The sequence below is a fragment of the Podarcis filfolensis genome, assembly GCF_964270895.1.
Source record: "Podarcis filfolensis genome assembly, chromosome: 3".
Taxonomy (NCBI): domain Eukaryota; kingdom Metazoa; phylum Chordata; class Lepidosauria; order Squamata; family Lacertidae; genus Podarcis; species Podarcis filfolensis.
In genome coordinates this window covers 13642120-13659083 of record NC_139606.1, presented here as the reverse complement: position 1 = coordinate 13659083, position 16964 = coordinate 13642120, and the positions used below count along the sequence as shown (strand labels likewise).

The 16964-nt window shown below is 43.3% G+C and overlaps 1 protein-coding gene across 2 annotated transcripts in view; it reads right to left on the bottom strand.

Moving 5' to 3' along the window:
* Positions 1-16964, bottom strand: part of SNAP25 (synaptosome associated protein 25) — a 79070-nt gene that overhangs the window by 22483 nt on the left and 39623 nt on the right. For both annotated transcript variants that reach the window (XM_083606863.1, XM_083606862.1), the window contains exons 2-3: positions 2879-3015; positions 1122-1163 (exon numbers count right to left, since the gene is read on the bottom strand). In XM_083606863.1, coding sequence (XP_083462989.1) covers positions 1122-1163; positions 2879-2950 — 114 coding nt within the window. In that variant the 5' untranslated portion in view covers positions 2951-3015. The remainder of the gene's footprint in view (positions 1-1121; positions 1164-2878; positions 3016-16964) is intronic.

The window sequence follows — 16964 nt, the reverse complement described above, 5'->3', positions numbered from 1 at the left end:
ATGCCCAGCCCAGACACGGCATGTGACCACCAAATCCAGCTCTACTGCCTATCAGTTGATGAGCAGTAGTGCTGGAGCCTATTTTATGCACAATCTGGAGTGCACTTGCAGGTTTGGGTTTCATTTATTCTGGACAGCATAGCATTTCAAAGGGAGGGTGCAATGAGAGCTACCACCTCCATCCAGAAGTGACAGCATGGACAAAAAGAGCTCTGAATTCATGACTCACCACAGAGAAAGCCAACTTTGATACCTGTCAATCTGACGGATTCATACTGATGTCAAATTGAAAGTTGTTGGCTCTATCCATCTTAACAGGACAGCAGTAACACAACATTTCTGGTATTATGTATTCTTCTGCCACACCACCAAAAAGCAGCTGCAGGAAGCTTTCCGTTGTGTGGCATTGCAGCAATGACTCTGTCAGTTTTATGTATGTTTATTTACAAGAAAAACACATCCAGAGCACAGCCCCCGCCTGCTTGCATTAACAGTAGTTGATCAGTCTGAATCATCGTCCCTCCTCCAACAGGAAGGACGCCAAAATCCTGCCTTTCTTCTCCTTCCCTTCCATTGTTCTCTGAGCTTCTCCACTCTCCTAGTACGGGGACTGAACGGCTGGCCTGCCTCCTCCCCACTCCCAGAAGACACAGCATCAGACACTGGCTTATCTGCTGGCTGCCTGGCAATGCTCTGGCCACCTTCTAACTCTCCCTCTCCTTGTGAGATAACATCTTCCCTGGGAAGGAGGGGGGCTGGGCTGCCCTTTCTAGACTCTGACAGCCAGCTCTCATCTGCAGAGTCGGCCCCTTGCTCGCTTAGCTCAGTTTCTGAGGCTGACTCTCCCGCTGCGCTCTGGGGGGCCACATTGGAGAGGGCACCACCGCCTGGCTTAATGTATGCTGGATGAGCATGTGCATTCACCCAAAACTGTAGAAGTGCTTTGAAAGAAAAACAAACCACTGTGTTTAGAGAGGTCATTCCATAGATGGGACAATCTCCAGGAGACAATGAGTATGACCTTCGTCATCATTTGCATCATGGGCTTTGAGATGGGTCAACTCCTGCAAACCATTCAGCATTCCCGAGAAAACACTGAAGTTAAGCCATGGATTCCTTACCTCTTCAACAAGCTGCAGCATACGACGAGTGCTTTCGAGTGACTGAGAAGGAAATGGGGGGGGGGGGGACAGAGGAAGAGAGTTAGAATTGCTAAACCATTTCAGCTTAGAAACATGCAGAGCATAAGTACGTCAAATAAAAAAAATCATGACATCTGTCTTATTTTAATTTATTTACATGGTTCTCTTCCCCCTCTCACTTTATTTCCCCAACAACCCTGTGACATAGGCTGGGCTAAGAGATAGTGATTGGCCCACAATCAGCCAGTGAGCTTCGTGAAGCAGGGGTTTGACTCTCCCCTAGTCCTAGTCTAACACTATACCACGCTAACTCTTCTGATTGTTTTCCAACTATACCACACCAGACTATGGCTGCTTCAGGTTGGGTGTGTGTGAAAAGGTCAAGGTTCTTGCCCAGGTTCTAAGTAGAGGAAGTCATGAGAAAATTTGCAGGTTAGTTGGGAGAAGCATTGGTGATAAATGTATCACCAATGGGGGAGAAGCTTCATTCTAGAGTTCTGTGTGATGACGGCATATCATGGACTAAACCCCACAAGGAGCAATGCACCTTCAATGAGCAGTACATGTGTGGTTGCTTATTTAGATAATTTATGCCATCTTTCCCCCACCCAAAATACTGCTCAAAGAGGCTGCCCAAAGAAGCTTGTTAGATCTGTACCTAGCTAAATGCTCTAGCTTGTTTGTTGGTTGTAAAGCCCAGAACAGAGAAGAGGAACCTGTAGTTCTCCAGATGTTGGTGGACTACAATTCCCACCATCCCTGGTCACTGGCTATACTGGTTGGGGCTGATGGGAACTGATGTCCAACAACTTCTAGAGGGCCACAGGTGGTTCTTTGCTTGCCGAGGTGCATAAATGAAAGGCTCAGAAAAATGACTCAATTTGCACTTTCTGGTATGTATTAAACAAACAAAAGACGCTTAAAAAATTAAGTCATTCTTCCTTCCTACATGAAGACTTCACAAAGTCAACAGCAGAATCTGGGAGAGGCCTTGTCGTCGGACAATATTTCGACCCCTCTGGAATTACTCTTCTGCATTCTTTCATGAGAAGGGTCACAGCTCATTAGTAGAGCACCTGGTTTTTCATGCAGAAGGCCCTGGGTTCAAACCCTTGCCTCTCTAGTTGGTGGGGAAGCCATGCTCTCTGCTTGCTGTTGGACTGAGCTCCATCAGTCTCAGCCAGCATGGCCAACGACCAGCGGCGGAGGAAGAAACTCAGGCACCTAGGGCGGTGCGCCCAGGGACGAGGCGAGCTGCCCATAGGGGCAGGGCACACCACGGGGCCTCCGGAGTCTGCCTGCCTCCTCCCACTCAGCCGCCCTACAGCTGGGGGGGGGGGAAAGGCAGTGGGTGGACCATTTGGGCAGCACGGAGCCTGTGTGTGCCCAAGCCACAGCGTCTCTCCCAGGAGAGATGCATGGCTCGGGCGTGCTGCAGGCCCCATGGTGAGTGCCGCCTGGCATTTTGTCACCCCCTCAGTGGTGACACCTGGGGTGGTCCGCACCCACCGCACCCTCCTTTCTCCACCCCTGCCAATGGCTAGGGATGGTGGAAGGTGTAGCAGCAGCTTTCTCACTTCTGAGTTCAGAACATCAAAATGACGGAGCTGAGAAAGCAGGAACCAACAGAAAAAGTCTGCATTTATCTGGGTGAGGATCTTAGCCTGCAGGCAACAGGCTGCATGAGGAGGCTGTGGTTTTTCCCCTGCTTATCATTCCAGCCACATTTCCCTCACCTCATCGGTCATCTGGTCAGCACGCTGCTGCATTTCTTCCAACTCATTGCGCATGTCAGCGTCTTCGGCCATTTTGGCTGTGGGTGTGTGGGCTGGCCCTCTGCGTCAAGCAAATTTCCTTGGCTCTGCCAGCAAGCCTAGAACACAAGAAAGAAAGAAAGAAAGAAAGAAAGAAAGAAAGAAAGAAAGAAAGAAAGAGGAATAAATTCAGTGAAGTGAAATCAAACAGGTTTCACTCTGGACATTTGCGTGCTATGATGATCATTTTGAAAAGCAACATTAGATTAGTGGCCTCACACAAACAATTCTGTTCTGGATTATATTCGTGCGTCAGTGCCAGGTAATTTCAAAGAACCCTCTTAGATTACTGCTCTCACCGTCAAATCATTTAACTGTGCCAGGCAATTCTTATGAGCTAGAGAACAGTCATAGATTGTTCCCAAGGTGATGTTGTTCTATTTCTGGGGTATTAGTCACTCTCTTCAATAGGAACCCAAATGTTTGCTTCCTTGGTGCAATCACGAAGAAGAACTGATTCATTTCTGTTTTCTAAAGACACCAAGTCAGCCTCCATGGAGCTGCTAATCCGATGCAAAGTGACTGCAAGGAAAGATCTCACAAACAACGTTTTACCTCAGATGGTCAGAACTTTATTCAAAGTTGGTGACAGTATTAAAACAGCCATTTCTAAGGATCAGAATGTACCACAAAGCCCCAGCTGTTCCACTTCCCCAAGCTTCAAAACTTGAGTAGAAATGGTTGGACTGTGGGTTGGGTCTTTGCCCTGCATGAAAGTTGTCTTCACTGAAAGAAGAAATATGGGGACATGGCCTTCTCTGTTACCCCCTATGCCATCAGGAAAGGATAAAGCAATGGAACTTGATAACTTACTAAGTAATAATACTAATACTACTACTAATAATAATTTATACCCCGCCCATCTGACTGAGTTCCCCAGTCTACGTCAGTCGCACATTTTAAAGTCTGTTCCACACACCCCATTCCATGTTATTGTGCAGAATTTTAGAAACACTCATATCCATGTGAAAATGTGCATTGAAAAAGGAGGTATGGAACAGGTCTGTTCACATTGGAATACAAGCTGAACATATTCCTTGAGCATCATTGCCATGCTTGCAAAGCTGGTTTCCATAATGCCATAATGCCTTCTGATCATGGATGTTGTACAGACCCATAAATTCCTAACAGTGAAATTTCACTATTGGCATAAACTGATGAAGCACACCTGTTGTCAGAGGCCATACTGAGGAGGGCTGCACAGATGAGGAATGGTGGGAGCCTCCTCCTCCCCCTCCCCCTGCTCCTGACCAGGATCCTGAATCTTCCCAGGAGCAGGGGGACAGTATAGATTTGGAACAGTGGTTTGCAAAGGGACATAGTTCAGAAGACAGAAATTGGGAAGAACAGGGTGGTGAACAGCTAGGAGGAGAAGAACTGGGGCAGAGAGAGTTAACAGACTCACTTTCACTGGAAAGCATCCATCCACTCAGCCCAAGGTCAAGGAGAGCAGATAAGGTGGCAGCACAGAAAGCACAGTGGTTGCGAGATCAGGTTGCAAGACGCAGAAGTGACGTGGGTGACTAGGGGGGAAATGGGTGGCACCCTTAATTGGGAGCACCTTCATCCCTCGGAATGGATTCTTTGTTCTCTCGCTGTGATCATTAAAATTTCTAACTGGTAAGAGACTCCTTTATCTTTGTTCTACTTATCTACTGCCAAAGTGGGGGGGGGGGGCTGAGTCCTTGAACTGACACCTGTCTTCTATAAGGACTGAAGTCCATCAGTCATAATTTACATCGGTTAAGGCTGACCCAGATTTCAGAGAGCATCTAAACTACTTTGTTGTTGTTGTTTAGTCGTTTAGTCGTGTCCAACTCTTTGTGACCCCATGGACGCCAGGCACTTCTGTCTTCCACTGCCTCCCGCAATTTGGTCAAACTCATGCTGGTAGCTTCGAGAACACTGTCCAACCATCCAGTGGCGTAGCGTGGGTTGTCAGCACCCGGGGCAAGGCAAGTAATTTGCGCCCCCTAACCCGTGGATTTGCGCCCCCTAACCCGTGGATTTGCCCTAACCCCAGATGTTGCGCCCGGTGCGGCCGGCCCCCCCTGCACCCCCCACGCTACGCCACTGCAACCATCTCGTCGTCTGTCATCCCCTTCTCCTTGTGCCCTCAATCTTTCCCTACTTTAGTTGATAGGATGAACTTGGCATCAGGGAACTCCTCCGAAACCTGTGCCCCTCGACAGTGAGAGGATTTCAGTTTATGAAATCGCTTTTCCTCGATGACACATCACCACTGTGGGAGAGAGGACTCTTCTCACTGAGATGCATCTGTTAATTAAATCTGAACAAGAGGCAATTGCCTGGATGTTGACATAACCGCTATCTCGCAGACATGACAAACCAAACAAACCTTAAATAAGCCATCAAGCGTTATATTGGAGACTCAGATTTTCAAAACTGTATTCCACATGAATGTATTTTCAGTGTCTCCTCCACTTCAGAAATACAGTGGTACCTCAGGTTAAGAACTTAATTCGTACCAGAGGTCTGTTCTTAACCTGAAACTGTTCTTAAGCTGAGGTACCACTTTAGCTAATGAGGCCTCCCGCTGCTGCCGCATCGCCGCCACACAATTTCTGTTCTCATCCTGAAGCAAAGTTCTTAACCCGAGGTACTATTTCTGGGTTAGCGGAGTCTGTAACCTGAAGCATCTGTAACCCGAGGTACCACTGTAGTTGTGCAGCAATCTGGCTGTCAACAGGAAGATTGACTTGGAAGTGAGGGGTAGGTAGAGATTGGGGGAGCATCCCGGGAACCCACCAGAAAATGAAGAGGAAAAACAACCAGGAATGGCAATGAAGAGGGACTAGACATGTGCAGATGAGTGGAGTAAAAAAATGACAGACACAGTGACACAAAAATGACAGCCAGTGGCCAGAGACAGAGATGGCACACATGACATTTATGTGGAGGAATATCAGTTGTGGCTCCTGATCTCCCCGAGATCCAAGATGGCTTATTTATTTTTAAAATTTATAAATCATCTTTCATCCAGAAATGGATTTCAGGGTGGTAAACTTAGACATTTCAGATAAAAATAAAAATAATTAATTATTTATACCCCGCCCATCCGGCTGGGTTTCCCCAGCTACTCTGGGCGGTTCCCAACCGATTAAAAACAGAATAAAACATCAAATATTAAAAACTTCCCTAAACAGAGCTGCCTTCAGATGTCTTCTAAAAGTCAGATAGTTGTTCATTTCCTTGACATCTGATGGGAGAGCTTTCCACAGGGTGGGCGCTACCACCGAGAAGGCCCTCTGCCTGGTTCCCTGTAACCTCACCTCTCACAGGGAGGAAACCGCCAGAAGGACCACGGAGCTGGACCTCAGTGTCCTGGCAGAAAATTGGGTGTGGAGACTCTCCTTCAGGTATACTGTGCCGAGGTCATTTAGGGCTTTAAAGGTCAGCACCAACACTTTGAATTGTGCTCAGAAATGTACTGGGAGCCAATATAGGTCTCTCAGGACTGGTGTTATGTGGTCTCAGCGGCCTCTCCCATTCACCAGTGTAGCTGCCGTATTCTGGATTAATTGTATTTTCCAGGTCACCTTCAAAGGTAGCCCCACGTAGGGTGCATAGCAGTAGTCCAAGCAGGAGATAACTAGAGCATGTACCACTTTGGCAAGACAGTCCATGGGCAGGTAGAGTCTCAGCCTGTGTACCAGATGGAGCTGGTAAACAGCTGCCCTGGACACAGAATTGACCTGCACCTCCAAGGACAACTGTGAGTCCAAAATGACTCCCAGGCTGTGCACCTGGTCCTTCGGGGGCACAGTTATCCCATTCAGGACCAGGGAGATTGCAAATACATGATGTAGCCACAATAAAATTGAAAGGAATAAAACCATTCAGGCAGCTAATAGGAGGTTTCAGGAGATGGGACAGTAAGGTTTCCTAATATGCTATGAGAACTTTTTTCTCTGCCACTTTTGCAAGACAGGGCAAAATACAAGGACTACAGCCCAGGGCTGTGCATCTCCTCTTCACAGTAAGCTGATATACTTTTTCACACATTGAGATTCACGTTCTGCACACCAATATCTTTGAAAAGTTATAGCAACTCCTGTAAGCTGCCTCTTGGTGACTTATCAAACAGCAATTTATTTATTTAGCTGAAAGTTTTATCCCACCTTTCTAAATGTCAAAAGAAGAGTTAGGATTTGATATCCCGCTTTATCACTACCCAAAGGAGTCTCAAAGCGGCTAACATTCTCCTTTCCCTTCCTCCCCCACAACAAACACTCTGTGAGGTGAGTGGGGCTGAGAGACTTCAAAGAAGTGTGACTGGCCCAAGGTCACCCAGCAGCTGCATGTGGAGGAGCGGAGACGCGAACCCGGTTCCCCAGATTACGAGACTACCATTCTTAACCACTACACCACACTGGCACCACACAAAACACACTCGAGGTGGCTTGCGAGAACATAAAGTGCTTTTGTAATATAGTATAAAGCAAAAAAAGGGGGGGTGCAGTAGTTTAAAGAAATAATAAAAACACAGTCTCATAAAATGAAAGCTTTCTAGAATAAACAGGGCTTCAGTAACAAGAGAAAAACATGTGAGGGACCTGCACTTCCTAGAGCAAAGTGTTTCATTCCTACATGGGGCAACCACTGAGAAGGCCCTGCCTATTTTCCACCCAGCTGTGCCTCGGTGAGACACAGAGAAAGGCCTGTTCTTTGGATCTTAGGGGAGCAGGCAGGATGGTATGGGATGAGGTGATCTTTAAAGAATCCTGCACCTAAGCCGTTTAGGTCTTCTTGTGGTAAAGATGGGTCTGTGCGGGGAGAAATCAGCTCAGCTCACATTTTAATGAGAAGCGACCTAATTTTAACTCACTGAAAAACCATGAAAACTGAATTACAGCTATCCTTTCACATTTGCACTTCTCCACATTTTTGCCGTGCGGTGCTCCAGACAAAGAAATGTGCAGAAAATGCATACATTCATGAAAATATACAAAAATATCACCATCTATTTACCAAATTTATGCAGCATTTCAGAGCATGATGCCATCAAAGCAGTGCATGAGATGCAAACAGAATAAAACACAAACACACAGGGTCCTAAAAGAGTAGAATCATTTCAAAAAACTAAAAATGTCTTCTGTTAGGGAAGTTCGTTGGGCAAAATGTGTATGTTAAAAGGTGTATATAAAAAGGTGTCCATTAGTAGAGCTTTGCACGAGGACTTTAAAAAAATGAAAATTGATGCAGAAATGTAGCAAACTAGATTGGAAAAAAGAGAAACTGAAATTGTCTTTCCCTATTTGGTTGGGAAGCTATGTCACAGCTTATATGTTCTTGAATCTGTGCAAGGTGTTATAAGAAAAACTGCTCCCTTTCCTTTATGGGGTATTCCAGAGCCCGTATAGAGACCTTACGTGGGTTCCCTATAGGTAGGAGAAAATAACAGAGGCTAACCAGAGTATATTAAGAAGCAAACTGGCTAGTAAGCCTGATCTTTATTAAAGGAAATAAACCACATGCAGGAGGGAGGAGAACCCAGAACAATGGTGTGTGAGCCCCTATATAGACTTTTGAAATTGCCCCCCCCCCGTAGCCCAAGACCACCCCCTCTGAAACATCATACATACATCACAGAAGGAAGAGGTCTGCAGCAGAAATTTGAGTGTTGCTTCTCTCCTGTCTGCCAGGATACCTCATAATGCCTTACTTGGTTGCATTTTCTGGATAGCCTGGCCATTCCTTTGAGATGGTAAATACAGTGGTACCTTGGTTTTCAAACGCCTTGGTACTCAAATGCCTTGGTTCCCAAACACTGAAAACCCGGAAGTAAGTGTTCCGGTTTTCAAACGTTTTTCTGAAGCCGAACATGCGATGCAGCTGTTGGCTATTGTTTCCGAGGCTCCTGCACCAATCAGAAGCTGTGCCTTGGTTTGCAAACATTTTGGGAGTCAAACGGACGTCTGGAGCAAATTAAGTTTGAGAACCAAGGTACCACTGTATTTGGCGCTTTTGTTTTTGCTATTTATTTTGCTTTTTTGTTTTTGAGGCTTTTTCGGTTCATTTGTTTTTGTGACTGTGTGGAACCCAGTTCAGCTACTGATTGATTGATTGTGTGACTGTGGAAATGGATAAAAGCCCCACATCCAAACAATGGCTATCATCAGTGCATGTAAGAAAAACAATTAATTTTAATTTTTATCATATACAATACTGTCTTATTTATTTTATAGTACAGTACATTGATTATTGATTTGCTTTTGCTTTTTGTTAGATAGTCTTGTCAGATAGTGAAATTCATGTTAAATTGCTGTTTTAGGGGTTGTTTTTAAAAGTCTGGAGTGGATTAATCCATTTTGCATTACTTTCTATGGGAAAGCGCACCTTGGTTTTGGAACACTTTGGTTTTGGAACGGACTTCTGGAATGGATTAAGTTTGAGAACCAAGGTACCACTGTGGTTTAGTTCCTGAATTTCTTATGCATATTGATAGTTTGCTCAGCTTAACAGATACTTACCCAACTGTATTTGAAAAGGGAGGTGTAAGCCCCTACAGTCCAAAGACAATTGGAAAGCTTTTCCCATTTCCTTCTTCCTTGCAGAGAAATATTTGAGGTTAATTTGGAAGAGTCAAAATGGCTTCAGGATTGTTCTCCTGTACTGTTTCAGACACGTGGTTTATATGCTTGTGTATGTGTGTTTGCCTTGTACGTTTATGCAGTGCTTTTTTCTGGGGGTATGCAGGAGTACACATACCCCTAAACATTTTGTTAATTGTTGTACTTTTGTCCATTTACTGTATTTATTTTTCTCAATTTGAACTATAAAGTGGTGATTTTCTTGAGTCAAAATGAGAGTACACCTAAACATTTGTTTAGAAAAAAGCACTGCATTTATGAATATTTATTTTATATTTGAGATTCTTATAACAGTTGTTGTTGTTGATTAGTCATTTAGTTGTGTCCGACTCTTCGTGACCCCATGAACCAGAGCACGCCAGGCACTTCTGTCTTCCACTGCCTCCCGCAGTTTGGTCAAACTCATGCTGGTAGCTTTGAGAACACTATCCAACCATCTCATCCTCTGTTGTCCCCTTCTCCTTGTGCCCTCCAAGTTCCCCAACATCAGGGTCTTTTCCAGGGAGTCTTCTCTTCTCATGAGGTGGCCAAAGTATTGGAGCCTCAGCTTCATGATCTGTCCTTCCAGTGAGCACTCAGGGCTGATTTCCTTCAGAATGGATAGGTTTGATCTTCTTGCAGTCCTTGGGACTCTCAAGGATCTCCTCCAGCACCATAATTCAAAAGCATCAATTCTTTGGCGATCAGCCTTCTTTATGGTCCAGCTTTCACTTCCATGCATCACTACTGGGAAAACCATAGCTTTAACTATACAGACCTTTGTTGGCAAGGTGATGTCGCTGCTTTTTAAGATGCTGTCTTATAACAGAGGTTTTCCTTATTCCTAGAAATGTAGCTTCTGATGGGCTGTACCACCCACATCCAGCTCCTCAGGGGTCAAAACAGCAGAAGTGTTTTGTAATATGTGGATTGCTCTGACAAGGTCATCCGTGTTTGTAAAGCACCGCAAATGATTTCTTTAAGAAAAGGGGATTGTATACCAGTATTTAGTCATAATTAACGATGCCCCCCAGGAGGCCTGGCTCATCTTTATTTATAGAAACAGCAGAGCAATTCAACAAGGTTACTCATTTGCAAAAAAAGTATGTTGCACAGAAGAATAATTCCAGATTTCCAGCTACGGACCCTGCAGAATCTGCACAATTTACTACTAATTGATATCTTTCCAATAAATTGTCTTAATTGCGTGCAATTAACGTTACAGCTGTGCTGTGGTGCATAGGCTAGAGAAGGGAGAGACAAAAAAATGTCTCAGGTAATGATTCTGAATCTGTTTAATGCTCAGAGCCTCAGACAACCACTCATTGTAGCAGCTAGAAAAATAGTTTCTCATAGCGTTAAGCCAAATATGAGGGAAGGATGGTGACAACATCTTTCAAGATCATTTCATCATCCATGAATTAAGCCCCCAGGTTTGGGGTATTTTTAAAGACTTCTTTGCAGAGGGGTGCGAAAGTGTAGTGGAAATGGTTTATTGAATATTTACAGATAAATTGTAAACAGATAAGAACATTGGCAGGAATGGGGGAAATTTATAACTTATCTTAAAGACCACTGTAAACAGTTAAAATCATTAGTAGGATATCACTTGTAGTTTAAGGTTGAATTCTGGACATAATGGGAGATGTAAAAGATTTGGATTATCATAAAAGATGCAGGAGGAAATGATTAATAATAGGACCCAGAAAATGTTCAAACAAATATTTGTAAAACAAAACAAACCCCAGAAACCTTCTATCTAGGTATTTTGTCCACAGACATCCCAGGTGATAAGAAAATGATATTTTTATATGCAACAGCAGCAGTGAGAATGTTGGTTGCCAGAGATTGGAAGGTAGAGAAAACACCATCGAATGAGGAATGGCAGATAAAAATGTTTGAGTATTTGGAACTTGCAAAAATGACAGAAATAATCAGGAATCAAACAACCCAAAAGTTTACAAAGGGGTGGGAATGTTATAGAGGGTGTTTTAAAAAAACATTGTTCCCAACTAAAATCTTTATTTGCCTGGACTAATATTCGCAAATTGCATGAGTGATAAATATTGTACTGGATATAACATAGATGATGGTTATAGTGATAAAGGACGCAGTCAGCACCAACACTTTGAATTGTGCTCAGAAATGTACTGGGAGCCAATGTAAGTCTTTCAAGGCCGGTGTTATGTGGTCTTGGCGGCTGCTCCCAGTCACCAGTCTAGCTGCCACATTCTGGATTGGTTGTAGTTTCACCAGTTCTGCCGCCAGGGCTAATTAATAGTTTAGCCAAGGGTGATTTGAAGTTTGTTTAGTCAAAATTTGTCACTACTTTTCTGCTGAAGAAACAGAAGTTCATTTTCCACTGGGAAATGATATACAGTAATACCTCCGCTAACGTCCGCCTCGTCTAACATCCATTCCGGCGAACGTCCACAGCAAACCCGGAAGTACTGAAATGGGTTACTTCTGGGTTTGCCGCTCGCACATGTGCAGAAGTGCTAAATTGCGCTTCACGCATGCGCAGAAGAACAAACCGCTCCGCATGCATGCGCAGATGCGGCGTTTTGCCCTGCGTCCTTTTCTGCTAGCGGCTGGGGCTCCAGAACAGATCCTGGTTGCAAAACAAGGTACGACTGTACAATGAAATGAAAAGGATGTTTAAAATAACTTTTGTAAAAAAACAAACACCAGAAGCTTTCCTTTTGGGAATTATAGGGACAGAACTACCTAAACTGTATAGAAACTTATTCATGTATGTGACTACTGTATGAATGTGATTACTTGCCCCAAAACAAAAGGAAGTCGCAGCAAAGGAAGAATGGATACAAAAACCTATGGCATATGCAGAAATGGCGAAACTTACTGGAAGAATAAGAAATCAAGATAACAAACATTTTATAAAGGAATGGAAATGGTTTATTGAATATTTACAGATAAATTGTAAACAGATAAGAACAATGGCAGGATTATTGTAGTAACCTGCAGTTTCATTAGAGTATATATTTAAAGAAGACGAATAAATGAGCAATTTAAGTTAATTTGGATATGCAGAAGATATTAAGAATAAATTTAAGGAACCACAGACAGAGGGGGAAGGAAGTCAAGTTTTGAAATGTCAAAATGATTGTAAAACTAGTGAAATGTATAAACTTGAAAAGTATAAATATTTTTTTTTTTTAAAAAAGGAACAGATGTTCAAGTGGGTGCGAAACTCATTTGCAAATGATGTCACCAAGTTGTCTTTGATTGCACAAGAAGAACAACCCATTGTCATGCAATACATAGGACCCTAAAGGATAGATTTTTGGAAGAGAGGTTACCTGAATTCTGGCTTCATGTTACCAGAATTACTGAATTTCCACTGACCTTGCTGATGAAGCTATATTTGTGCTGCTGCCATTTGGTAGTACATATTTTTGCAAGACAGATTTTTCAGCAACGACTGCTGTGAAGATGAAATACAGCGGCAGGCTACATATCAATAATGCTCTGAGACCATGGGCGACAGCCATCAAACCCCGCGCTGACCTACTTGTTGGCAAAATGCAAGCTCAGCAATCCTACTGATACTTGCTCAAATGGGACTTCATTGTGATTTTTTTTAAAAAAAGAATATTTATAGTTGGTTATATATAACATTGCTTGTGTAACCATTTTTAGAATAAACCATTTTTAGATTAAATCAATTTTATAATAATGTTTTATAGCTTACAAGGCAATATCCTGCAATTGGGTGATTGGGGTTCTGACATTCCCATCAAAATAAATGGTAAATAGCTTTGTCAGTGCTGTGCACAATTTCTTTTTCTTTTCTTTTTTAGTGTTCTATACTATCATTCCTTCTCCTTTTTTTTTTTGCTGATAGTAATTTTTATTAATTTTCAATTATAATCCAATAATAGCCTCATTATAACAATACCAATTTATAATACAATTAATAATATCAATCATTCAAATACCAAATTATATAATTTAGATAAGGTCGCCCCCACATAATAATAATAATAATAATAATAATAATAATAATAATAATAATAATAATTTATTATTTATACCCCGCCCATCTTGCTGGGTTTCACCAGCCACTCTGGGCGGCTTCCAACAAAACACTAAAATACAATAACCTATTAAACATTAAAAGCTTCTCTAAACAGAGCTGCCTTCAGATGTCTTCTAAAAGTTTGGTAGTTATTTTTCTCTTTGACATCTGGTGGGAGGGCGTTCCACAGGGCAGGTGCCACTACCGAGAAGGCCCTCTGCTTGGTTCCCTGTAACTTGGCTTCTTGCAATGAGGGAACCGCCAGAAGGCCCTCGGCGCTGGACCTCAGTGTCCTGGCAGAATGATGGAGGTGGAGATGCTCTTTCAGGTATACCAGACCAAGGCCGTTTAGGGCTAGAATTGATGATTTTCTTTATTTCTGCATCCTAAAATCTTATTGATTTCAATTACATTCCGGTCAGTGCTGTGCACATTTCAAGAAATTCCACATTAATAGGGACACCAAGAAAATTGTTGCTTGGATGCCTCAAATAATGGTTATAAAATAGAAAAAGTTAAAATCTATGAAACTGATGGCTGGCAAAGACCTAGGGTACACAGTTCATGTGACAATAAATCAATGGGTCACCATACCAAGTAAATTTGGGCTTGGGGGTTGCCATTCTGAAAAGGTTTGGAGCCACTTGGTTCAAAGAACTGCTCACCACAGCAGGAGTGAGGCACCTTGGCTGGCCAGATGTTGCTGAACTACATTTCCCATCAGCCCTAGCAAGCATGGCCAATGGACTGGGATGATGGGAGTTGTAATTCTGCAATATCAGGAGGGCCAAAGTTCCCCTATGCCTGCACTGCAGTGTAAGCTCCACCGTGGAAAAAATATTCAAATTACTGACTTCCCTAATCAGAATGACACAGTGAACATAAGCCAATGAAAGCTGATTGCATGCAGGTATATCTGTATACCTGAAGGAGCGTCTCCACCCCTATCGTTCTGCCCGGACACTGAGATCCAGCGCCGAGGGCCTTCTGGCGGTTCCCTCATTGCGAGAAGTGAGGCTACAGGGAACCAGGCAGAGGGCCTTCTCGGTAGTGACACCCGCCCTGTGGATTGCAGATGGGCAATAAACAACTATTTTACTTTTAAAAGACAACTGAAGGCAGCCTTCTTTAGGGAAGTTTTTAATGTCTGATGCTGTATTGTTTTTAATATTCAGTTGGAAGCCGCCCAGAGTGGCTGGGGAAACCCAGCCAGATGGGCAGGGTATAAATAATAAATTATTATTATTATTATTATTATTATTATTATTATTATTATTATTATTATTATCTTAAATAATGCTTAAATAATAGAATCATAAAATTATAGAACTGGAAGTGGCCCTGAGGATCATTTAGTTCAACCTCATGAGTCTTTTGCCCAACATGGGGCTCAAACCCACGAGCCTGCGATTAAGAGTCTCATGCTCTACTAACTGAGCTATCCCAGTTAGATCTATCTGACTGAAATCAATGGGATTGAGAAGACTGGAAAACGTTGATTGAATATATGGGAAATGACTGTGTACAGCTGAAAACGCTGGCGGCATTGAGATCAATTCAACAGCGTGAACAAGTTTTGATGGATGCAATAATGGAACACTGGATGGTATAGTTTTTGTAAAATATGCAGGGATTTATGATATGTAAAAGGAAGCATGGAAAGAGAAGTAGGGAAGTCATTGATATCTTAAGGATGGAAAAGGAGTATTTTAAATTGTAAAACAGAAAACTACAGTGGACGCTCGGGTTGCGAACGTGATCCATGAGGGATGCATGTTCGCAACCTGCAGCGTTCGCAACCCACGTCGGCGCATCTGCGCATGCGCGGGTTGCGATTCAGTGCTTCTGTGCATGTGCAAAGCAGGATTTAGAGCTTCTGTGCATGCATGACCACCGAAATCCGGAAGTAACCTGTTCTGGTACTTCCGGGTTTCGGTGGTCCGTAACCTGAAAAAACGCAACCTGAAGTGTCTGTAACCCAAGGTATGACTGTGTGTGTGTGTGTGTGTGCGTGTGTATATACACACACACACACACAAACACACACACACACACACACACACACACACACACACACAGTGCTTTTTTGTGGGGGGATGCAGGGGTACACATACCCCTAAAATTTTTGTGAATCTAAGTTTGGCCTAACTGAAGAGTATTATTTCAATATGAGTAGGAAATAGAGAGTACACCTAAAGATTTATTTTTTGGGAAAAAAGCACTGTACACACACACACACAGAGAGAGAGAGAGAGAGAGAGAGAGAGAGAGGGGGGGGTACCTTGGTTCTCGAACGTAATCTGTTCCAGAAGTCTGTTCGACTTCTGAAACATTCAAAAACCAAGGCATGGCTTCCAATTGGCACAGGTGCCCCCGAAACAATAGCTGACAACCTCAACCGTTTTGGGTTTTCGGTATTCAGGAGCCAATTTTTTCAGCAATTAAGCCGTTCGAGAACCAAGGTTCCACTGTATATATAAATAAAGAAATCAACACAATTGAAATAACCCTTAGTATTGGGAAGGGGAACCTGCTGTAGAATCTTACTCCACACATTAATTCTGAATCACATTAAAATTGCTGAGTTTCATCTGGTTCATACCAGATGGATCTACCCATAGATAGATGACCGTTCCCAAGTACAGTGGTACCTTGGGTTACATACGCTTTGGGTTACAGACGCTTCAGGTTACAGACTCTGCTAATCCAGAAATAGTACCTTGGGTTAAGAACTTTGCTTCAGGATGAGAACAGAAATCATGCTCCAGCGGCGCGGCGGCAGCGGTAGGCCCCATTAGCTAAAGTGGTGCTTCTGGTTAAGAACAGTTTCAGGTTAAGAACGGATGTCCGGAACGAATTAAGTTCTTAACCCAAGGTATCACTGTACTGGAAAGAACTTCTAAATAGTGCTGCACGCCTTGCTCTCTGCAATTTTCCCTAGCTGGAAAGAGTTTTCAAGGAGCAGGTGCCAAGCCACTGGGGGCAGAAGCTAAGTCAGAGAGAAGATCCGGCGCTGGGAAATTCATTTCCCACCCCCAGGGTAGCTGTGGTGAAGTCCTATGGCTCAGAAATACTCAGAAGCACAATCATTTCTGTTCTGCTCAATCTATCCGTGCAGAGATCCAAGGGAAAGTATAAGAAGTCTTTTCTTGGTGAGAAATATCCTTTGTTCACTTCCCTGTCTGTGGAACTGCAGGCTGTGGGAAATTTAGGTCCCTCTTTTCCTTGTGTCTCTTCCTGGGGGATAAAAGGCTATGATGCACTCCACAGTTGCAAGCCAAGATTCCTTTTCTCCTCAGCTCAACAACCCCTGGTCAAATTCAACAAATAAATCTATGCAATGGTTCCATGGCTCAAGTGCTAAGCCAGGGATAGC